The sequence below is a fragment of the Thalassophryne amazonica genome, chromosome 10, assembly GCF_902500255.1.
Source record: "Thalassophryne amazonica chromosome 10, fThaAma1.1, whole genome shotgun sequence".
Taxonomy (NCBI): domain Eukaryota; kingdom Metazoa; phylum Chordata; class Actinopteri; order Batrachoidiformes; family Batrachoididae; genus Thalassophryne; species Thalassophryne amazonica.
This window is the reverse complement of record NC_047112.1, coordinates 77,730,113-77,754,609: the sequence shown is the minus strand read 5'-3', so window position 1 is coordinate 77,754,609 and position 24,497 is coordinate 77,730,113. Positions and strand designations below refer to the sequence as shown.

At 44.3% G+C, this 24,497-nt stretch overlaps 1 protein-coding gene across 1 annotated transcript in view; it reads left to right on the top strand.

The window, feature by feature from the left end:
* LOC117519560 overlaps positions 1–24,497 on the top strand; it is a 103,007-nt gene that overhangs the window by 12,805 nt on the left and 65,705 nt on the right. The window contains exon 5 of the mRNA XM_034180852.1: positions 4,771–4,861. Within this exon, the coding sequence (XP_034036743.1) occupies positions 4,771–4,861 (91 nt within the window). The remainder of the gene's footprint in view (positions 1–4,770; positions 4,862–24,497) is intronic.

Here is a 24,497-nt window from a genome sequence, read left to right as displayed (position 1 = left end):
TTGAATGCCCGTCGTTACAGAACAGTAAATGCTATTATTGTTTATAACTATTTCAAAAAGAAAGAAAATTAATATTATCATGTTAAAGCCTCTGTATATACAATATTTTTTGTTACACTCTCTTTCTCATAAAAGTCCAAGTTAGTACTTGTTCAGTCATTAAAGGACAAAGGATGTCCACAGCCCTTTGTCTGGCACTTCTTGGATTAATCTTTTCTTTTCATCAGTTTGGATGTCCATGTAACTGAATTTACTCTGCAGAGCAGCTGGTCACTCAGTGGATAAAGAGCTGGCCTGCCAATATTTAAAGCTGGGTTTGAATCCCGCTCATGCTGTCTGTCTGTGTCCTTGGACAAGAGGCTGGTCTGCACTGTCCCAGTCCACCCAGCTGTAAATGGGTACCAGCCTTGGCTGGGGAAGTAGCCAGTGTCGGACCGGCATCCCTTCAGGAGGAATTGTAGACTCTCATCACATCATAGTGCGGAATCCGGAGATAAGCACCGGCACCAGTGGACCACAGGGGTTCACTCTGATCCTCTGAAGTTAATAGATTTTTTTTTAGCTTTCTTGTGAAAGGATTGTGCGAGTTAAATACAACCTGAAAAACATGCATCAAATTACTAAGTCACCACTTCTTTAATTTGTCATATTTCAGGTGACTCTAAAATAAAATATGACAAAAACTGAAATATAACCATTCAGTTGTCTAAAACGAACATCAGGCAAATAAAAGGCTGTATTTTGAAGCAAGTTCTTGCTCAAATCTGAATAACGTTGTTTTCTACACAGCCAAGTACATATAAGTATTTAGTGCGACTTATGCTGTGATTAGTGCTGTATAAATGAATTGAATTTAACTGACAGTGGCATTTTTTGCCATTTTGTCTCTGTACACCACCACAGTGGAGGTGAAATTTAAAACAAAAATCAAGATGTGTTGTAGTTTAGAGTTTTTGGCTTTAATTGAAAGTTTTAACAAAACACTCCATTAACCATTTAAGAATTGCAGCTGTTTGTATACATAATGTTTCCATTTTAACACATCATTGGTAACTGGACACGGTAATTATTAGTGATATTGTTAATATAAATAATCACTTCTGCAGCCAGTTTTCTTTGGACAAGTCAGGGGTGAATGAATGAACATTTGAAACTCACTGAATCTGTCTTAGCCTTCATTTCCATCAGTCATTGAGAAATATCAACAGTAAGTTTCTGTAGGGTCGGACAATCTGCAGCAGGTGCTTCTCAAATATCTATCTACCTAGCTAGTGCTGGTGCTCTATTGGGGTGATATGGTACTATGAGGTCCCTAAGATAAGATGGGACCTGATTATTCAAAACCTTATAAGTAAGAAGAAGAATTTTAAATTCTATTCTAGAATTAACAGGAAGCCAATGAGGAGAGGCCAATATGGGTGAGATATGCTCTCTCCTTCTAGTCCCCGTTAGTACTCTAGCTGCAGCATTTTGAATTAACTGAAGGCTTTTCAGGGAACTTTTAGGACAACCTGATAATAATGAATTACAATAGTCCAGCCTAGAGGAAATAAATGCATGAATTAGTTTTTCAGCATCACTCTGAGACAAGACCTTTCTAATTTTAGAGATATTGCGTAAATGCAAAAAAGCAGTCCTACATATTTGTTCAATATGCGCTTTGAATGACATATCCTGATCAAAAATGACTCCAAGATTTCTCACAGTATTACTAGAGGTCAGGGTAATGCCATCCAGAGTAAGGATCTGGTTAGACACCATGTTTCTAAGATTTGTGGGGCCAAGTACAATAACTTCAGTTTTATCTGAGTTTAAAAGCAGGAAATTAGAGGTCATCCATGTCTTTATGTCTGTAAGACAATCCTGCAGTTTAGCTAATTGGTGTGTGTCCTCTGGCTTCATGGATAGATAAAGCTGGGTATCATCTGCGTAACAATGAAAATTTAAGCAATGCTGTCTAATAATACTGCCTAAGGGAAGCATGTATAAAGTGAATAAAATTGGTCTTAGCACAGAACCTTGTGGAACTCCATAATTAACCTTAGTCTGTGAAGAAGATTCCCCATTTACATGAACAAATTGTAATCTATTAGATAAATATGATTCAAACCACCGCAGTGCAGTGCCTTTAATACCTATGGCATGCTCTAATCTCTGTAATAAAATTTTATGGTCAACAGTATCAAAAGCAGCACTGAGGTCTAACAGAACAAGCACAGAGATGAGTCCACTGTCTGAGGCCATAAGAAGATCATTTGTAACCTTCAGTAATGCTGTTTCTGTACTATGATGAATTCTAAAACCTGACTGAAACTCTTCAAATAGACCATTCCTCTGCAGATGATCAGTTAGCTGTATTACAACTACCCTTTCAAGAATGTTTGAGAGAAAAGGAAGGTTGGAGATTGGCCTATAATTAGCTAAGATAGTTGGGTCAAGTGATGGCTTTTTAAGTAATGGTTTAATTACTGCCACCTTAAAAGCCTGTGGTACATAGCCAACTAATAAAGATAGATTGATCATATTTAAGATCGAAGCATTAAATAATGGTAGGGCTTCCTTGAGCAGCCTGGTAGGCATGGGGTCTAATAGACATGTTGATGGTTTGGATGAAGTAACTAATGAAAATAACTCAGACAGAACAATCTTAGAGAAAGAGTCTAACCAAATACCGGCATCACTGAAAGCAGCCAAAGATAACGATACGTCTTTGGGATGGTTATGAGTAATTTTTTCTCTAATAGTTAAAATTTTATTAGCAAAAAAAGTCATGAAGTCATTACTAGTTTAAAGTTAAAGGAATACTCGGCTCAATAGAGCTCTGACTCTCTGTCAGCCTGGCTACAGTGCTGAAAAGAAACCTGGGGTTGTTCTTATTTTCTTCAATTAGTGATGAGTAGTAAGATGTCCTAGCTTTACGGAGGGCTTTTTTTATAGAGCAACAGACTCTTTTTCCAGGCTAAGTGAAGATCTTCTAAATTATTGAGATGCCATTTCCTCTCCAACTTGCGGGTTATCTGCTTTAAGCTGCGAGTTTGTGAGTTATACCACGGAGTCAGGCACTTCTGATTTAAAGCTCTCTTTTTCAGAGGAGCTACAGCATCCAAAGTTGTCTTCAATGAGGATGTAAAACTATTGACGAGATACTCTATCTCACTTACAGAGTTTAGGTAGCTACTCTGCACTGTGTTGGTATATGGCATTAGAGAACATAAAGAAGGAATCATATCCTTAAACCTAGTTACAGCGCTTTCTGAAAGACTTCTAGTGTAATGAAACTTATTCCCCACTGCTGGGTAGTCCATCAGAGTAAATGTTATTAAGAAATGATCAGACAGAAGGGAGTTTTCAGGGAATACTGTTAAGTCTTCAATTTCCATACCATAAGTCAGAACAAGATCTAAGATATGATTAAAGTGGTGGGTGGACTCATTTACATTTTGAGCAAAGCCAGTTGAGTCTAATAATAGATTAAATGCAGTGTTGAGGCTGTCATTCTCAGCATCTGTGTGGATGTTAAAATCGCCCACTATAATTATTTTATCTGAGCTAAGCACTAAGTCAGACAAAAGGTCTGAAAATTCACAGAGAAACTCACAGTAACAACCAGGAGGACGATAGATAACAACAAATAAAACTGGTTTTTGGGACTTCCAATTTGGATGGACAAGACTAAGAGTCAAGCTTTCAAATGAATTAAAGCTCTGTCTGGGTTTTTGATTAATTAATAAGCTGGAATGGAAGATTGCTGCTAATCCTCTGCCTCGGCCTGTGCTACGAGCATTCTGGCAGTTAGTGTGACTCGGGGGTGTTGACTCATTTAAACTAACATATTCATCCTGCTGTAACCAGGTTTCTGTAAGGCAGAATAAATCAATATGTTGATCAATTATTATATCATTTACTAACAGGGACTTAGAAGAGAGAGACCTAATGTTTAATAGACCACATTTAACTGTTTTAGTCTGTGGTGCAGTTGAAGGTGCTATATTATTTTTTCTTTTTGAATTTTTATGCTTAAATAGATTTTTGCTGGTTATTGGTGGTCTGGGAGCAGGCACCGTCTCTACGGGGATGGGGTAATGAGGGGATGACAGGGGGAGAGAAGCTGCAGAGAGGTGTGTAAGACTACAACTCTGCTTCCTGGTTCCAACCCTGGACAGTCACGGTTTGGAGGATTTAAGAAAATTGGCCAGATTTCTAGAAATGAGAGCTGCTCCATCCAAAGTGGGATGGATGCCGTCTCTCCTAACAAGACCAGGTTTTCCCCAGAAGCTTTGCCAATTATCTATGAAGCCCACCTCATTACTGGTAACTGTGGTGAGTTGCATCTTGATAATGTTGAAGGCAAAGTGTTCCAATTTTGGCATCTTTAACAATTCATGATGTTTGTGGATATACAAAGAGCAAGTCGTGCTCTTTGCTTCCGTAACCAAGTTTGACAGATTCTATAAAGAAGTACATTCAATCTCAATCCAACGGGACCCAGGATCAAATGTAACTTAAGGGTACTCTGATCTCAATATGGGACATTGGGATATCTTGTTTCTGATGTCCTCTGTTCTGTTATTTAAACAATTCATAAAGTCTGCCTTTGGAGCTGACAATGGTCATTATTCAGTCAGACAATCATGCTATTCCTGATAAGTTACTTTGAGCCTCAAGGAATGAACTTTATGGAAATTATCATGTGATAACACATATTCATAGCTTTAGTTTACAAGTTGGATAATTTACAAGGACGTTTTGTGGTTGTTTTGTTACTCCTAGACTGGTGTCATGGAGGTTATTGTAATGGAGCAGGTGGTATTGGATGATCCTGTCCCCATTGAGGAAGAAGAGGATGAGAATGTGGAAGCAGGTAAGAAGAATTTTGTAAAAGGATCACTGCTTAACTCATTTCAGTTATTTTTTGACCAGTGACAAACCCATAACAGTTGTCTTACTTAATTCATTTTGCCCAAATAGAATTGGCAGTTATAGATGAAATGTACTGAGAATACTTAGCAAATGATTAACACAAAAACTGAAACTTGCATTCGGTTACAAAACCAGGTGTTCAGTAGTTCAGAGCTTCCCATATTGTGCAAACTGATTTTTGTGCTTGACTGAAACATAATGACTTGGATAGTTTTTTTTTGTTGTTGTTTGTTTGTTTGCTTTTTTTTTTTTGGCAGAAACCAATTAGCAGGAAATATAAACTTTTCCAAAAGCTCCAAAGTCTGGTTCTCTTTCCCCTTGGCTTGACTGTTTCTTCCAGGAATTTGAAGACTTTGCTCAAACCAACTTTGAAAGAGTGAGACGCATTATGAGCAACATACACACGAGCCCATCTACCACTTGTTTTGACAGCTCAGAAAGCTCTGCATTGCAGTGATGTTCTCTGAGGTGGGTTGAACTGGAAGCAAGATGTGCTTTCAGCTTTAATTCAAGGGTTTACCAAAAATATAATGTTAACTATTTAGGAATTATGGCCATTTGTGATAGAGACCATGAGTAAATGGACAAGCTATAATAATAATAATAATAAATGAATACAGAACATCATTTTCACAGCTTTTTTTTTTCAGTTTTTTAGACGAGTGAGAGGATGAATACTGAATATTTCCTAAATCACTGAATATGTTTTGGACTTCATTTCCATGAATTATTAAGATCATTCAGTTTGGGCTTTTCGTGTGTGTGTGTTCGCACGTGCATGCATGTGTTTTTTGTTTGGTTTTTAATTGGCATGCGCCTGACAGCATTTGCCATAAATGTTATACTATTCCAACTAAAGATAGAAAAAATAAACTATCTAACATTGTTATACGATTTACAAGCAGAAAATATAAAAATGAGTTATTAAGACAGGCAAAGAATTTGAAAGGAACGAGTGTCTATATAAATGAGCATCTAACAAAAAAAAATGCAGATATTGCTAGGGAAGCAAGACTACTAAGAAAACAGAAACATATTGTTGCTACATGGGTCTGGAATTGTAGGGTGTGGATTAGAGTGAAAGAAGGAACAAATGGTATACAAATCAAAAACATGGAGGACCTTACGAAATACAGACCTGAATAGACAATCAAATATACCATCTGTTGGTAATTGGACCAACAAAAAATCAGATCAAACATGGAAACACAGGATAAAATATATGACATAGACACTAATATTGATGAAAGTATATTTGACTTAAAAACGATTGGTTGTGAGTATTATACAGTAGAACAGCTGAATAGTGAAAAAATTGCAGAAGATACCCTGTCACTCATACATATAAACAGTCGAAGCTTGTATTGTAAAATGTCACAAATAAAAGATTATTTAAATCAGTTTAAAAATAGATTTAGTATTGTTGCAATCACTGAATCTTGGCTTAAAGATGATCTCATGGATGAAGTTCAAATGGAGGGATATGAGCTGTATTTTGTAAACAGAAGATATAAAAAAGGCGGTGGTATTGCTCTGTATACAAAAACAGATCTGATGTGTACAATTGTTGAAGAAATGACAATTATGAATGATGTCATAGAAATTGTAACAGTGGAACTTGTACATGAAACATCTAAGAATATTTTAATCAATTGTGTATACAGAGCACCAGATTCTTGTGTTGTGAAATTTACAGATAAAATAATTGAATTATTCCATCAAATTAAAAACAAAACGCTTTTTATGTGTGGGGACTTTAATATTAACATAGAAAGCTCCAGCTGCCAAAGATTAAGTGATTTTGTGAATTCAATGTATAGTTTGGGGTTATTCCCCTTGATAACAAAACCAACCAGAATTACATCGCAAAGTGCAACGGTAATTGATAATATATTTACAAACAGAACAGATGAAATTATCAAGAATGGGATCTTCATGACAGATATTAGCGACCATTTACCAATTTTTTCAATATTTAAATCTAAAAATAGGTACAACAAAAAAACTGATATAAACTTTAAAAGAGATAAGTCAGTAAAAGCCTTAGAGGCATTAAAATATGACCTTAAAAATCAAAACTGGGAAGAAGTTTATGTCAGTGATGTTAATGTAGCATATAACTCATTTATGAAAATTTTGATGAAATCATACAATAAAAATTGTAAATTAATTGAAATTAGTAAGAAAAGAGTAAATAAACCATGGCTGACAAAGGGAATAAAAAATGCTTGTGCAAAGAAAAACTGTTTATACAGGTGCTTTTTAAAATTGCAAACAAAGGAATCAGAACATAAATACAAAAAATATAAAAATAAACTATTAACAATAATTAGGAAACAAAAAAAAGATTATTACAGTGAAAAACTAAATAAGAGTAAAGATAATATGAGGGTAACATGGGGAATTATAAAAAGTGTGATTGATAGTGATGGAACGAAAGAAACTATTCCAAATTACTTTGTTAAAGAAAATAAAGAGATATATGATATAAAAGAAGTTGCAAATGGGTTTAATAATTATTTTTCAAATGTAGGGTCAAGTCTGGTGGGAAATAAACCAATAATAGAAGATAAATTATGTACATTGGTAAATACGGTCAATAGTATTTTCCTGGACAATGTGGAAAAAGATGAAATAAGAAATATTGTAAAAAACTGTGTAAGCAAAAGATCAACTGACCATGAAGATTTAGACATGGTGACTGTAAAAAGTATAATAGAAATTGTTATTGAACCATTTACTTATATTTGTAATCTGTCTCTGTCAACTGGGGTTTTTTCCAGATGAAATGAAAATTGCTAAGGTAGTCCCAATATATAAAAATGGAGACAAACATAATTTTTCTAATTACAGGCCAGTATCATTGCTTCCACAGTTTTCTAAAATTATGGAAAAAGTTTTTGTAACAAGATTGGATAAATTTATTGAGAAACATCATATTTTAAATAATGCTCAGTATGGATTCAGAACAAAACATTCGACAGCTATGGCAATTATGGAACTAATAGAGAAAATATCAACAACAATAGATAATAAGGATTATTTTGTAAGTATTTTTATTGACCTGAAAAAGGCTTTTGATGTTATAGACCACTCAAGATTGCTTCACATGTTACAACAATATGGAATAAGAGGTGTTGCACATCAGTGGGTAAAAAGCTACTTAGAAAATAGAAAACAGTTTGTTCAGATAAATAATACCAAATCAGAATTGTGTAACATTATTTATGGAGTACCACAAGGATCGGTACTTGGACCCAAACTGTTTATTTTGTATATCAATGATTTTGTGAATGTATCCAATGTGCTTGGCAGCATTTTATTTGCTGATGATACAACGCTGTTTTACTCTGGATCAGATATACAGGAAGTAGCACAAGTGATAAATACAGAGTTGGAAAAAGTTAAACATTGGTTTGATATAAACAGATTGTCACTAAATATTAATAAGACAAATTTCATATTGTTTAATGATAGAGCGAAAAAAAAATAATGTGTCATTACAAATAGATGGAATGGGTATACAAAGGGTAAAAGAAATGAAATTTTTAGGAGTCATGATTGATGAAGATCTTACATGGAAGTCACACATAAATTACATAAAAGGAAAAATAGCGAAAGCCATTGCTGTTTTGCATAAAGTAAAATATTCATTAAATAGTTATGGTTTATTAACATTGTACAATTCATTGATTGTCCCATATTTAACTTACTGTGTAGAAATCTGGGGATCAACATATACAACCTATATACAACCTTTATTTATTTTGCAGAAAAGAGCTTTAAAAGTGATTAGTAACAGTGGTTTTAGAGATCCATCTAATCCATTGTTTATTAAGTATAGGGTACTTAAATTTCATGATTTAGTCGATTTGAAAATATTACAAACGATGTACCAAGTTAATAAAAATACTTTACCAACAAACATTCAAAATATGTTTGAAAAAAGAGTAAGTAGTTATAAATTGAAAGGAATAGAAGTCTTTAAAAAAACAAGATGTTGTGTGGGCCGCTGAAGAGGAGGTACTGCTGGCCCACCACCACCAGAGGGCGCCCTGCCTGGAGTGCGGGCTCCAGGCACCAGAGGGCGCTGCCGCATCATGGGAGTAGCCTGGGTGACAGCTGTCACCCATCACCAGACACAGCTGTTCTACTCAGCACCAAGGTATATCAGGAGGACGGCGTCTCCACCTCAGTGCCGAGATATCGCCTAAGACCAAGGTAGTATTCTCTGCAGGTACACATTGCATTATCAACTAAAACCTTGTTTTCAGGACTGGTGACTACTAAACACCTCATTTTGGGATAAGTACTCACCTTCCTGCTATTCTTGCCAAGAGGTGGAGGCGGCTTCTCCCCTCTCTGTTACGGGGTGCGTTCATCCACTCCTGTGTGTTGTTGCTCTCTCCTGCCAGCAGTACCGGATCCGACGAGCGGAGGCAGTGGCCACCTGGGAATTCGGGACTTGGCGGTTCCAGTATTTCCAGGGTTCGGTGGCAGAGGAGATCTGGGTGGTTCCGGTTCGACTGAGACAGACGTCTCCTACCTTCGAGCCTGCCCACACGACACCAACGGATTCGACCCCAAATTGTGTTTGTTGTATTACTCGTGCTGGTTTCTGTAGTAAATCTTGTTATTTACTCTCTCCATTGTCCGTTCATTGCGCCCCCTGTTGTGGGTCCGTGTTCCTACACTTTCACAACAGGATATCTCGGCCAGCGTCATGGATCCCGAGGGGCGTCAACCGGCTGTTGAACGGCCAATGGAAGACCAAGGCGCGGCGGAGGCTTCGGGAGGGGTAATCGGTGAGTTGCAGCGGATCCTCACCGCTTTCACCTCTCGGATCGATTTAATGACCGAGCAGCACGTTCTCCTAAACCGCAGGGTGGAGGCTCTCGCCGCACAAGTGGAGGCGCGCCCTTCGGGCGCCGCTGCGGCTCTCCCTCCCGAGGACCCTGCGTGCGAAAGTAACGTTCCACTGGTCGTTCAACGGTCCCTCCCTCCGTCCCCAGAAGCATACATAAGCCCTCCAGAACCGTACGGAGGCTGTGTGGAGACGTGCGCGGACTTTCTTATGCAGTGTTCGCTCGTCTTCGCTCAGCGTCCCGTGATGTACGCGACTGATGCTAGCAAAGTAGCTTATGTGATAAATCTGCTTCGCGGGGAGGCACGCGCTTGGGCTACAGCGCTCTGGGAGCAGAACTCACGGCTCCTTCATTCATACGATGGGTTTGTACGGGAGCTCAGAACGGTGTTCGATCATCCCAACAGAGGAGAGTCCGCTTCAACCGCACTACTGTCCATACGACAGGGACGTCGGAGCGCAGCTGCCTATGCAGTCGCCTTCCGCATCGCGGCGGCGAGATCCGGCTGGAATAGCACTGCCCTCCGCGCTGCCTTTGTAAACGGACTGTCTCTGGTCCTAAAAGAGCACCTGGTGGCTAAGGACGAACCGCGGGATTTAGATGGGCTCATCGATCTAGTCATACGACTCGACAACCGGTTAGAAGAACGCCGTCGGGAACGAGGCGAAGGGCGTGGCCAAGCACGCGTCGTCCCTCTCCCTTCCGGGTCCGATCGAGCTCCGCCCTCCCCACGCTCCTCTGTTCCTGCGCTCCGTGCGCCTATGGCTCCCCCTGCTGACGAGGCTATGGACACGAGCAGGGCAACATTTAGGGCACCTGGAGCACAAAGGAGGCGGGCCCACGGAGCTTGTTATGTTTGTGGCTCGAGTGAGCACATGGCAAACGACTGCCCCGAGCGGTTAAACTCCAACGCCCGCCCCTAGAGACTGGGCCAGGGGTGGGCCAAAACATTCACGTGGGACACACCCACATTGCTACACGACTCCCAGTCACGATCCTTTATGAGGATTCAACCCTGAAGGCCCCAGCACTGGTGGACACGGGCTCTGAGGGGAATCTGCTTGACAGTAGATGGGCCAGGGAGAGAGGGCTCCCTCTGGTGGCTCTTACCTCGCCTGTGCAGGTTCGGGCGCTAGATGGCTCCCTACTCCCACCAATCACACATAAGACACCTCCAGTAACTCTGGTGGTGTCAGGTAACCACCGGGAGGTGATCGAGTTCTTCGTGACTCAGGCCACCTCCCGTGTGGTTTTAGGGTTTCCATGGATGCTAAAGCACAATCCCCGGATTGATTGGCCGTCCGGGGTGGTGGTTCAGTGGAGCGAAACCTGCCATCGGGAGTGTCTAGGTTCCTCGGTTCCTCCCGGCTCCCAAGCTAAGGAGGAGGTCCGAGTCCCGCCCAATCTGAAGGCGGTGCCAGCGGAGTACCGTGACCTCGCTGATGTGTTCAGCAAGGATCTGGCTCTCACGCTTCCTCCTCACCGCCCATACGATTGTGCCATTGATTTGGTTCCAGGCAGTGAGTTTCCGTCCAGTAGGCTGTACAACCTCTCACGGCCGGAGCGTGAATCAATGGAGACCTACATCCGGGACTCATTAGCTGCCGGGTTGATCCGGAATTCCACCTCTCCGATGGGTGCTGGTTTCTTTTTTGTGGGTAAAAAGGATGGCGGGCTTCGTCCATGCATTGATTATAGGGGGTTGAACGAAATCACGGTTCGCAATCGATACCCGTTGCCCCTGTTGGATTCGGTGTTCACCCCCTTGCATGGAGCCAATATCTTCACCAAACTTGATCTTAGGAATGCCTATCATTTGGTTCGGATCCGGAAGGGAGACGAATGGAAGACGGCATTTAACACCCCGTTGGGCCATTTTGAGTACCTGGTCATGCCGTTCGGTCTCACTAACGCTCCCGCGACCTTCCAAGCATTGGTAAACGATGTCCTGCGGGACTTCCTGCACCGGTTCGTCTTCGTGTATCTAGACGATATACTCATCTTTTCCCCGGATCCTGAGACTCATGTCCGGCATGTCCGTCAGGTCCTGCAGCGGTTGTTGGAGATCCGCCTGTTTGTGAAGGGCGAGAAGTGTGAGTTCCACCGCACTTCTTTGTCCTTCCTGGGGTTTATCATCTCCTCTAACTCCGTCGCCCCGGACCCGGCCAAGGTTGCGGCGGTGAGAGATTGGCCCCAACCTACAAGCCGTAGGAAGCTGCAACAGTTCCTCGGTTTTGCTAATTTTTATAGGAGGTTCATTAAGGGCTACAGTCAGGTAGTTAGCCCCCTGACAGCCCTGACCTCTCCAAAAGTTCCCTTCACCTGGTCGGACCGGTGCGAGGCCGCGTTCAAGGAGTTGAAACGGCGCTTCTCGTCTGCACCAGTTCTGGTGCAGCCCGATCCTAGCCGCCAGTTAGTGGTTGAAGTGGATGCCTCGGACTCAGGGATAGGAGCGGTGCTCTCCCAGAGCGGGAAGACCGATAAGGTCCTTCACCCGTGTGCCTATTTTTCTCGCAGGTTGACCCCCGCTGAACGGAATTATGACGTCGGCAATCGGGAACTCCTTGCTGTGAAAGAGGCCCTCGAAGAGTGGAGACATCTGTTGGAGGGAACAGCCGTGCCATTCACGGTTTTCACTGACCATCGGAACCTGGAGTACATCAGAACCGCCAAGCGTCTGAACCCCAGGCAAGCCCGCTGGTCACTGTTCTTTGGCCGTTTTGACTTCCGGATTACCTACCGTCCCGGGACCAAGAATCAGAGATCGGATGCATTGTCCCGGGTGCACGAAGATGAGGTCAAAACGGAACCGTCGGATCCCCCGGATCCCATCATCCCGGAGTCCGCTATCGTGGCCGCCCTCACCTGGGATGTAGAGAAGACCGTCCGGGAGGCCCTGACCCGTGTCCCGGACCCCGGAAACGGACCAAAAAACAGACTATACGTCCCACCAGAGGCTAGAGCTGCAGTCCTGGACTTCTGTCACGGTTCTAAGCTCTCCTGTCACCCAGGGGTGCGAAGGACCGTGGCAGTCGTCCGGCAACGCTTCTGGTGGGCATCCCTGGAGACCGACGTCCGGGACTACGTCCAGGCCTGTACCACCTGCGCCAGGGGCAAGGCCGATCATAGGAAGACCTCAGGGCAGCTACAGCCATTGCCCGTGCCTCATCGCCCCTGGTCCCACATCGGCCTGGACTTCGTCACGGGTCTCCCGCCGTCCCAGGGAAACACCGTCGTCTTCACGATAGTGGACCGTTTCTCCAAGGCGGCCCACTTCGTGGCCCTCCCGAAGCTCCCTACTGGCCCAGGAGACAGCGGACCTCCTGGTCCACCACGTCGTCCGTCTGCATGGCATACCATCAGACATCGTCTCCGATCGCGGTCCCCAGTTCACCTCACATGTCTGGAGGAGCTTCTGCCGGGAACTGGGGGCCACGGTCAGCCTCTCGTCTGGGTACCACCCCCAGACCAACGGGCAGGCAGAGCGGGCGAATCAAGAACTGGAGCAGACACTTCGCTGTGTGACAGCCGCGCACCCGACGGCCTGGAGTACCCACCTGGCCTGGATCGAGTACGCCCACAACAGCCAAGTGTCATCAGCCACCGGCCTCTCCCCGTTTGAGGTGTGCTTGGGGTATCAGCCCCCCTTGTTTCCGGTGGTAGAGGGAGAGGTCGGTGTGCCCTCGGTCCAGGCCCACCTACGGAAGTGCCGTCGGGTGTGGCGGGCCGCTCGCTCTGCCTTGTTGCAGGCCCGGACGAGGGCGAAGAGACATGCAGACCGGCGGCGAGCCCCGGCCCCCAAGTATCGTCCTGGGCAGGAGGTCTGGTTGTCCACGAAGGACGTTCCCCTACAGGTTGATTCGCCCAAACTGCAAGACCGGTACATCGGACCTTATAAGATCCTCAAGGTCATCAACCCCGCCGCAGTGAGGCTCCAGCTTCCGGCCTCACTGCGGATCCATCCAGTCTTCCATGTTTCCCGGATCAAGCCTCTTCACACCTCACCCCTCTGCACCCCGGGTCCGGCGCCGCCTCCTGCCCGGATCATCGACGGAGCACCGGCTTGGACTGTCCGCCGGCTCCTTGACGTCCGTCGGATGGGCCGGGGTTTTCAGTATCTGGTGGACTGGGAGGGGTACGGCCCCGAGGAGCGCTCCTGGGTGAGGAAGGGCTTCATCCTGGACCCGGCCCTCCTGGCCGACTTCTACCGACGCCACCCGGACAAGCCCGGTCGTGCGCCAGGAGGCGCCCGTTGAGGGGGGGGTCCTGTTGTGTGGGCCGCTGAAGAGGAGGTACTGCTGGCCCACCACCACCAGAGGGCGCCCTGCCTGGAGTGCGGGCTCCAGGCACCAGAGGGCGCTGCCGCATCATGGGAGTAGCCTGGGTGACAGCTGTCACCCATCACCAGACACAGCTGTTCTACTCAGCACCAAGGTATATCAGGAGGACGGCGTCTCCACCTCAGTGCCGAGATATCGCCTAAGACCAAGGTAGTATTCTCTGCAGGTACACATTGCATTATCAACTAAAACCTTGTTTTCAGGACTGGTGACTACTAAACACCTCATTTTGGGATAAGTACTCACCTTCCTGCTATTCTTGCCAAGAGGTGGAGGCGGCTTCTCCCCTCTCTGTTACGGGGTGCGTTCATCCACTCCTGTGTGTTGTTGCTCTCTCCTGCCAGCAGTACCGGATCCGACGAGCGGAGGCAGTGGCCACCTGGGAATTCGGGACTTGGCGGTTCCAGTATTTCCAGGGTTCGGTGGCAGAGGAGATCTGGGTGGTTCCGGTTCGACTGAGACAGACGTCTCCTACCTTCGAGCCTGCCCACACGACACCAACGGATTCGACCCCAAATTGTGTTTGTTGTATTACTCGTGCTGGTTTCTGTAGTAAATCTTGTTATTTACTCTCTCCATTGTCCGTTCATTGCGCCCCCTGTTGTGGGTCCGTGTTCCTACACTTTCACAACACAAGATTTAGAACCAAAGTAAAGGAAAGGAGTATTGCAGTAAATGGTGTCAAATTATGGAACAATCTTAATAAAGAAATTAAAGAATTAAGGTCGCTTAAATTATTTAAAAAACATATTAAATTAGATGTATTAAGTAAGTATGAAACTATGAAGTAAGTCAGTGGGCTGCAAGAAAGTAAAAAAAAAAAAAAAGTAAACTTAATAATGTTTGGAGTGTCTTAAGTTTAAATGTAACCTATCAGTGATGTAATCTATTAATTAATGGTCATAATTATGAAATGGGTCAGTGGTATGTGACAAGTTAAAGAAATGCAATCTGTTAAATAATGTTGACTATGATGCTGTATATTGAAAGATTGTATTGTTAAAAGGGGCAGAAATCATAAGACTTGTTCTTCTTTCTGCTCCTTTTCATTCTGGTATTGTGGTGCTTTTGTTTTTTGCTTTTCTGTTTTTCTTTTAAATGAATGAAATAAATATATATATAAAAAAAAAATGTTAGAACACCACATTTTATCGCGATCCCGAAAAAGTGCAAAAATAGGATATAACACTTACTTTGGCATGCCTCTTATCAGGTTGTCTTATAAAATGTAGACCTGGCAACCTGCTCAAATGAAAGTAAAGCTGCGCCCACCTGCGTCCTCGGTCAGACCCACATCAAAGCTACTTTTGCTTCAAATTTTTACCCAGATGGAACACAATCACAAATGTTTCAAGCTATACTCAGTAGGACTACACTGCAAAATGGGATGACATTTTTAAACAGGTCGACAATTTCACCCTGATTTCAAAATTGGTGCCATTGATGGCCGTCACTACTATGTATACCAAGTTTGTTCAAGATTAACAAAAGATTGTATTTATTTTTTTATTTTTATTTTATCTTGAACAGACACAATGTGAAATAGATATGAAAACAAAATCTCCAAAAACAACATATAGTATCAATTTAACAGAAAAAAATTAAAGAAATATACTCAAGAAGGAGCAGGAAGAAGCAGACATGCTTATTGAGTCCTACCCCTAACTGTTCAAAATACACCCCCTGCACATCGGCAACATTATATAGTTAACTTCTTGATTATTAATTAACTCATTAAATGTTTATAATATTTACAGTTTATAATAAAATATAAACTATTCAAAATGACTATAAATGCAAAATATGAACTATAATATAGCAAATAAAGAACTGTGCCACATGAGATGTGCAGCCAGTACATTCTGAGTGTCGCTCCCAAGCCTGGATAAATGAGGGTTGCGTTAGGAAGGGCATAAAGCGTAAAACAAGCCACCCCAACCATGCAGACTACAAATCGAATTTCCATACCGGATTTGTCGATGCCCGGGTTAACAACGGTGCCATTGCTGGTGGAAATTGGGCTACTGCTGGGTGAAGAAGAAGAAAAGGAGAACATGTCCACAGACAGAGGGAGAAGAGGAAAACTAGAAGGGTGGAAGTGAGAGTTGGGACTTTGAATGTTGGCAGTATGACTTGCAAAGGGAGAGTGCTGGCTGATATGATGCAAAGGAGAAAGGCAGACATTTTGTGTGTGCAAGAGACCAAGTGGAAGGGGAAGTTCAGCCAGGTGCATTGGCAGTGGGTTCAAGTTGTTGTATCATGGTGTTGACAAGAAGAGAAATGGTGTTGGGGTCATTTTAAAAGAAGAGTATGTTAAGTGTGTTGGAGGTTAAGCAATTCAGTTCAGTTTATTTCATTTATATGGCACCAAATCACAACAAAATTGCCTCAGGCATAGTGACCATTTGTCTCTTGTCACTGTAATAACATCCACTCAGTTTCAAAATGAATGGCAGCTGTTCGCTTTGCCACTGTCTCCTGTAGCTAAGGACGTAATGACACCTTTTCAAGCAAAAGTGTGTTTTTGTTTGTGTTTTTGTATTGTTTAGTCAGTAAAATTAAAACTTTTATATCAGCAAAAATAACACCAATATGTTTGTGAAAGGCTCACATCCACTGATATTATCGGTGAACCCAAACAACAGTCAGCCTTTTGAAGATTCATCTGTGACAAAAAGGCATATGGGAGCCCTGAACTGAAATTTGATCTGTCTCCTTGTATGAAAATCCTTCTCTGTTCCACTCCATCATGAAGCTGTGACAGATAAATGCTGCATTATGCACAGTTTCTCCAATCATAGCCACTGGAGACTCTATTATTAAGCATGTCTGTGTTTGACTGTCAGGAGTTTCTCTGGGGTAAGAGTTATGGATGTTTTTAACGAGGTACTACCATTGTTGTTGCTGCATCTGCATATGTTGAACCCAGTGATTCGTGTCAAAACAAATGATCTGGTACACTAACTGTCAGAGCTGTTGAAGCTGGGTTTTATGACTCTTTTAAATATGTTGAGGCGCACCAGGATGTGCGTTTTTATCTCGGGACCTGTTCTCTCTTAATTGCGGCATTGAACATTTAAGCCGCCTGCTCGGCTTGAATTCCTGGCTAAACACAGCTTGAGCCCAACATGAATCTGTTTTGATTGACAGTTTTAATATGTTTTGGGAGTAGGCAGATTTTATTTTATTTTTTTAAAACAATAGATGGAATTCATCCAAATGTTTGCAACATACAGGCGTCTGCTGCACATTATCCACAGTCATCACTGCTCCTTCCTTATACGTCTGTAACTCTGTTCAGGTGTTAAAATACATGAGTGAGGGTGGAGGTTGCAATAGTTTTGTTATGTGTCGACGCGGGTTGAGGAGCGGACCTGCGTCTGACGGAACCCAGCGCTAAAATAACCAGAAAGCGGTTCCAATAACAAAACAATTTATTTCTTCCACCCTTTGGTGCATAACAATGTGTACAAACTAAAACAGCGTCAGTCTGGTGGAGTGAAGGCTGGCACGCTCTCCAGCGCCCAAAAGGATCGAGGCTCGGCGCTTCTGGACTCACTTTTACCGCCAAACACCCCCCAGGTGGACACGACAAACCGACTCTCTGCGAAGGATAGAAGAGGTGAGGTAAGTCAGCAGTTACAAGCAATATCCTTCAAAAGGCACACACTATCAGCAACACATTCAGGTCTGTATTTAAGCTTTATGTAAATGAGCAGCTTCTCACAACAGGTGGAGGATCAGTTGTCCGCACGCCACGGCAGTGAGACGCGAGCTGCACAATTCTCATCACAATTCAAATATACTGCGTAACAAAATACCAAGTTACTATCAACAATTAGTCAAACAATTATTCACCTCTGATGTGTGCTGACAGCATGTGTCCCTCACCCTTCTTCCTTCACAGGCACAATGTCAAACCCAGGCGCGGTCCTCAGCGTCTCACAAACGAACACCACAAGGTCGAGTTCCCGGCAATTCTGCTTGAATCACACATGGCTTAAATGCAGAACGCCATCTAATTATCTGCTTCAGCTGAAAGTCTTTAAGGTTGCATGTGAGCACCATCCACAGGTGCTGCACATAACGTTGATGAGGGTGAAGGACTCTTCAGCCAGCACCTTCTCCACAGACAAATCAGTTTTCATACCACCTGGAGAGCAAAGAAAAGAAAAGAACACCAAATGTCCAGCCACACCCCCCCAACACACAACAGTACCCCCCCTTTAACGGGAAGCCTCCCGGCGACCGAACAGACCAGGTCCGAGAATAGCACATCCCTCCGGGGTCCTCGTCAGGAAGCAGACAAAATAACGCTCCCAAGGTCCACCACACACAGCAGGACAGGGCACCGCAGCTGGAAGGCCGGCTGGCATCAACAAAAACCCCAAAACAGTCCCTAATACAATCCAACATACAAGAAAAAACATAAAACCCACCCAAAACCTCCCCAGGGGACCGTCCCATCCAATCCCGGGAAGAAAAGAAAACTCCCAAATGCAAAAACCCAACACAGCCCCACAAACACAATACAAACATAAATGCATAAAAGAAAAATAACAAACAACCCTCCCAGAACGACTTGCAGAGCCCAACACCCCCCAGAAGGCCTTTGCCGCCGGTTCCAGGAGGAATAGCCAGAACCGGAATCCCACAAAGGTCCCCAGGTACACATGGAGCAAATGGCGCCCCCCAGAGGACCGTACCATCAAACCCCAGGAGGCACCCTCCCCACAACCCCAGAACCCCAGACCCGGCCACACCTGGCTAGTCGGCCCCACAAACCAATTCCCCCCCAGAGGACCGTCCCATCAACCCTGGAGGTAGAACCCGGAAGGAAACAAAACAAAATCAAAGTCCAACCCCCGGAGGACTACCCTAAACAACCCCGGGGGCAAATAAAACAACCGTTAAACCCTGTTACCTTCCCCGGCACCCCGAAAGACCCCAGGTCCCTCCCAGAGCCCCTCGGCGGCTCAATTTTGGCGAACGGCACAAAACATCAAGCCGGGGAAGGGAACAGGAAAAACTAACCCAGCCCCAACCCCTAGGCGCAGCGGAAAACCGGAAATACGTCCGGTGCCCCAACTCGACCATACCCCAGCCTCTCGGGAGGGGTGGAACTACCGAAATGGCGAACGGCAACAGATCGGCCCACCCCTCCGACTGAGGTATGTCCCCGCTGCACCACACCCCGGCAACACCAGTGACGAACGGTACAAAGGCCCACCGAGGCTGGAGTGGAACCGGGCCCTAACCAAACCAAGAAAAACGCCCCTAACAACGCCGCCCTAGGTGCAGAGGTCTTCTGAGAACGCTCAGCGTGACCAACCTGCACCACCCCACAACCCACAAGACGAACGGTCTTGGGGCAAGTGAGGTTGGGGTTAGGGAAGTAGGGAAATAAAAAACAACAAAACGACCCCAGACCCAAACAGAAAATACCTAAATACACATAAAAAAACAACGATCAAGTGAGTCCAGACGGGCTTCTAACTGCCTATCGTTCACTCCACCAGACACGCCTCTGACTCCCCAAACAAATTATAACCCCTATTCAAAGAAACAAAACATTAGCCCAAACAAGTTTTTTTTTTTTGTGTGTGTGTATATTGCGTGTCCCAGAACACCTGGAGATACGTCACCAGAGAACATTGCATCAAAAACGAAGCACAGGCTTCAACGTCTCCCGCATAAGGCTCCGGATGACAAATAATCAGTTCGGACGCCGAATCTCTGGGAGACGGAGTTATCTGCACCGGTATCGATGGTGCCACAGCTGGAGCAGCAGGAAGTGGAACGGCTTGCGCTGCAAGCTCCATAACACGGGCGTCTGTTGGTTTAATTTGGTTTGCGAGATGCAGTAATTGCTTCCATATTTTCTCCAAGTGTTCTTGAACTCTTTCGGCAAAAGGAACCGCCTCTGCCGCTGGGTCCATTATGGAATGGCCGGGAACTACTGTTATGTGTCGACGCGGGTTGAGGAGCGGACCTGCGTCTGACGGAACCCAGCGCTAAAATAACCAGAAAGCGGTTCCAATAACAAAACAATTTATTTCTTCCACCCTTTGGTGCATAACAACGTGTACAAACTAAAACAGCATCAGTCTGGTGGAGTGAAGGCTGGCACGCTCTCCAGCGCCCAAAAGGATCGAGGCCCGGCGCTTCTGGACTCACTTTTACCGCCAAACACCCCCCAGGTGGACACGACAAACCGACTCTCTGCGAAGGATAGAAGAGGTGAGGTAAGTCAGCAGTTACAAGCAATATCCTTCAAAAGGCACACACTATCAGCAACACATTCAGGTCTGTATTTAAGCTTTATGTAAATGAGCAGCTTCTCACAACAGGTGGAGGATCAGTTGTCCGCACGCCACGGCAGTGAGAAGCGAGCTGCACAATTCTCATCACAATTCAAATATACTGCGTAACAAAATACCAAGTTACTATCAACAATTAGTCAAACAATTATTCACCTCTGATGTGTGCTGACAGCATGTGTCCCTCACCCTTCTTCCTTCACAGGCACGATGTCAAACCCAGGTGCGGTCCTCAGCGTCTCACAAACGAACACCACAAGGTCGAGTTCCCGGCAATTCTGCTTGAATCACACATGGCTTAAATGCAGAACGCCATCTAATTATCTGCTTCAGCTGAAAGTCTTTAAGGTTGCATGTGAGCACCATCCACAGGTGCTGCACATAACGTTGATGAGGGTGAAGGACTCTTCAGCCAGCACCTTCTCCACAGACAAACCAGTTTTCATACCACCTGGAGAGCAAAGAAAAGAAAAGAACACCAAAATGTCCAGCCACACCCCCCCAACACACAACAAGTTTAGTATTGTCGGTACCACTCATTGGAATAATCGGGATTTTGCTGTGAATATGGAGAAGTACGGTGAGTGTCTAGGACCAGACTGCTTCAAATAATGTTGTTTTCTATCTGGGGCCACAGGCCTGCATGATGAGAGTATTTCAAGGACACTTATTTTGCTCCAATTAGTTTGTCACTTATCTATGCTTTCTTTTTTTTAAGCATTTTACTGTTTGTTATAAATTTTTGCCTCATTGTTGTCCAGGGTGCTTTTGTTGGTGAGGAAAGGTTTACTGGCATTGCCAAGGCTGCCTTGCCTTGGCAATGCTGTGATCTTTGCAGAATCAGTTACAGCACTTGAGAAGCTGAATGAGGAATCAGAGTGTCTGGGTAGCATGGCCCAAGCAGAGAGTCGCCCCTTTGAGTTTGGTCTGCTTGAAGTTTCTTCCTCAAACTGCTGGAGGGAGTTTTTTCTTACCACTGTCACCTGTGTGCTTGTTCTGGGGTTTGGTAAGGTTAGACCTTACTTGTGTGATGCGCCTTGAGGCAGCTTTGTTGTGATTTGGTGCTATATAAATTAAAATAAATTGAAATTGAACTGGGTTTGAGATTGTCCTGGATCAAGACTAAGATTCAGGTTTTTAACGACTTTCTCGATTTAGCCTTCAGAAGTGTATCTATGTGGTGAAATAGCTGAACTTATAGAGACATTCACTTATCCTGGCAGTGACGTACATGTATCTGGGTCCTCTGACTTTGAGATTGAGAGGGACTTGGGACGAGTGTGTGGAGTCATGAGGTCCCTGGACAGAGGTATTTGGCGATGCCGATATCTTTGCAGGGGAATGAAGGGCCAAGTTTCTACGTTCCTGGTGAGACTGTCTTGCTCCACTCCTGGCCTCTTTTCACTGGCTTCCTATCCATGTTAGGGTAGACTTTAAAGTTTTGCTGCTGACATGTAAAATATTGGAAGGATGTGCTCCTCTTTCGCTTGGTGAACAGATTGAGCCATAAATGCCGCCACATGCCCTACGGTTGCTGAGTGTTACAAGGTCAGATCTGGGAGCATGCACAGGTGCAATCTAACACATTTTGGAGCCACCTTTAGCGGCTACCATATGATGGTTGTTCCACCTTAACTCTGCCAAGACTGTTTTGAACATGAGCAAAACATTCGAAGCAGCCACACGAATGGGCCCGACTATTTAGACTGCTCTGAGAATGCTGTCCGACGTGCACTAAACTTGAAGCAGTCCGTCATCCAAATTGAGGCAAAGTGGGTGAAGGCCGCTGCAACTGTAAGTCGCGCCACCAGACCAGCTTGAGTGGGGACAAGGCCTGCCGCAGGGAAGGAGGGGCAGAGAGTGGTAAGAGGAGAGGCGGGAGCATGCTTTGGTCCATGTGTACGTCTATCAGTTTATTGTCCTTGTGGGTTGAGATAAGAATGGAGCCAAATAGAAGACAATACAGTGTTCTGTGGTGCGACACTGGGGAAAATAAAGCCTTTTAAGAGGAAGCGAGGCCACGCTGATCATCTGAAATAGACTTATGTATTTAAAGCAAAGCAGTGTGTTCATGTATTTTTAAAAAACACGCCGCTGTGCTGCTTTCAGCCTCACAGACTAAAATAATGGCCCAAATGCTAGCCAGCAGCTAAAGCTAAAGCTCCGGTCCTCACGTGATCATACATACAGTTCGACTGTTTAAAATATTAAAACTATTCACACACTGAGTAAGTATAAAGTCTTAATCTGACCTGTTACATTGTTTCCGTTGGATTCATCATCACAGCCTGACAAGAAGAAGATGTTCTTGTTTTAGGAAACAACATCTGGGAAATACTTTAATTCCGTATCATGGAAATTACTGAAGAAATGCAGCATTTTTAAAGACGTCCATCATCACAAAGCTCCAAACATAACAATGCCAATAAATTCAGTGTTTTTAAAGATTTCCTCCATGTTTGTCTGCTCCAGGTGCATTTGTCAGTGTGAAACCCAGGACATGGCGCTTTGTCCCGCCAACAACAACCAAAGTATGTGAATGACAGCAAGGGCCCCTTCACACATAGTGCGAAGTTTAGACGAAGTGCACACTTAGTGCGTATGATGCAGGAATCGTGCAAATCGTGTCCCTGTCGTCAACACCTGGTACACCTGTTGCCTCAAAGACAGTGTGCACTTTGCGAACCCATGGCACCTTCTCACGGCAGGTGCCGGCCAAATTCCAGGTGACACGCACGAACACCAAACTCTGCTGGCATGGCACTTAGAAAATGTGTGGCCAGTCGCACTCTTGGCATGACAAAAGACTGCAGACAATCACTGTTGTACTGCTGAGAAATTTTTCTAAGTTCCCCACGAGTGTGACTTTGCAAACAAACACACACTGACACGTGGGTGTGTGCACTCCACTCACAGGAAGTGTGGCTTCCCACAGAAGCAGCTGTGGTGATCTGTCATTCTGGACAGTCCAGCTACACAACACCTACTGTGTTTGGACAGTTATGGACTAACAACTGTCCACTGTGAGGCGCATGTGTCTGATTGCTGTATTTACATGGACATAAATAAAAAATATATCGCCGTGGTGGTGACAAGCTGCAGCAAGTAAGCATGCGCATGGAGCGGACACTGACAGCTCCCAGGTTGAAACGGACTGTGAAATCAGAACACGCAGCGGGCGATCTGACAGTCACGTCACCCACATGAGCTCTTTTCCACATGATGCGGTGTCTGCTGTGGCGCGCCGTCCACAAGGCACGCGTCAGGCAGAACACGCGCACGGCCGACTGGACCAGTAGATGTGGACATGATCAGAGCACACTGCTTCTCATTCATGTGATTTCATGATTGTATGTCTGTGACCATGGGTCATCACCAGACGAACAGACGGATCATATTTGTGTTGCTCGCTTGGTAAATGCAGTGTTTTTATATGGTGTGGGATTTTAATTGTTTTTGTAATACTACCATGTCCTTCTTGATATGAGGCAGCTTCCTGCAGTTTGGAAAGAACAGCTCTGTAGCTTAGTGGTAAAGTCTCTGACTTGGAATCAGAGGTTTTGAAAAGCACGAGTTCGTGTTCCGGGTGGTGTGTGTTTTTTCTTTTTTTTTCACAGGTACCGGCTGGTTTTTTATTTTTTATTGATACCACATAAGCGGCATGATGTGGTCCCACAGGTACCGGCTGGTTTTTATTTTTTATTTATACCACATAAGCGGCGCGATATGGTTCCACAGGTACTGGCTGGTTTTTATTTTTTTTTTTATTCCACATAAGCAGTGCGAAGTGGTCCCACAGGTACCGGCTGTTTTTTGTTCTGTTTTGTTTTTTATACCACATAAGTGGCGTGATGTGGTCCCACAGGTACCGGCTGTTTTTTTTTTGTTTTTTTTTTCCACATAAGCGGGGCGATGTGGTCCCACAGGTACCGGCTGGTTTTTATTTTGTATTTATGCCACATAAGCAGCGTGATATGGTTCCACAGGTACTGGCTGGTTTTTATTTTTTTATTTATTCCACATAAGCGGTGCGATGTGGTCCCACAGGTACC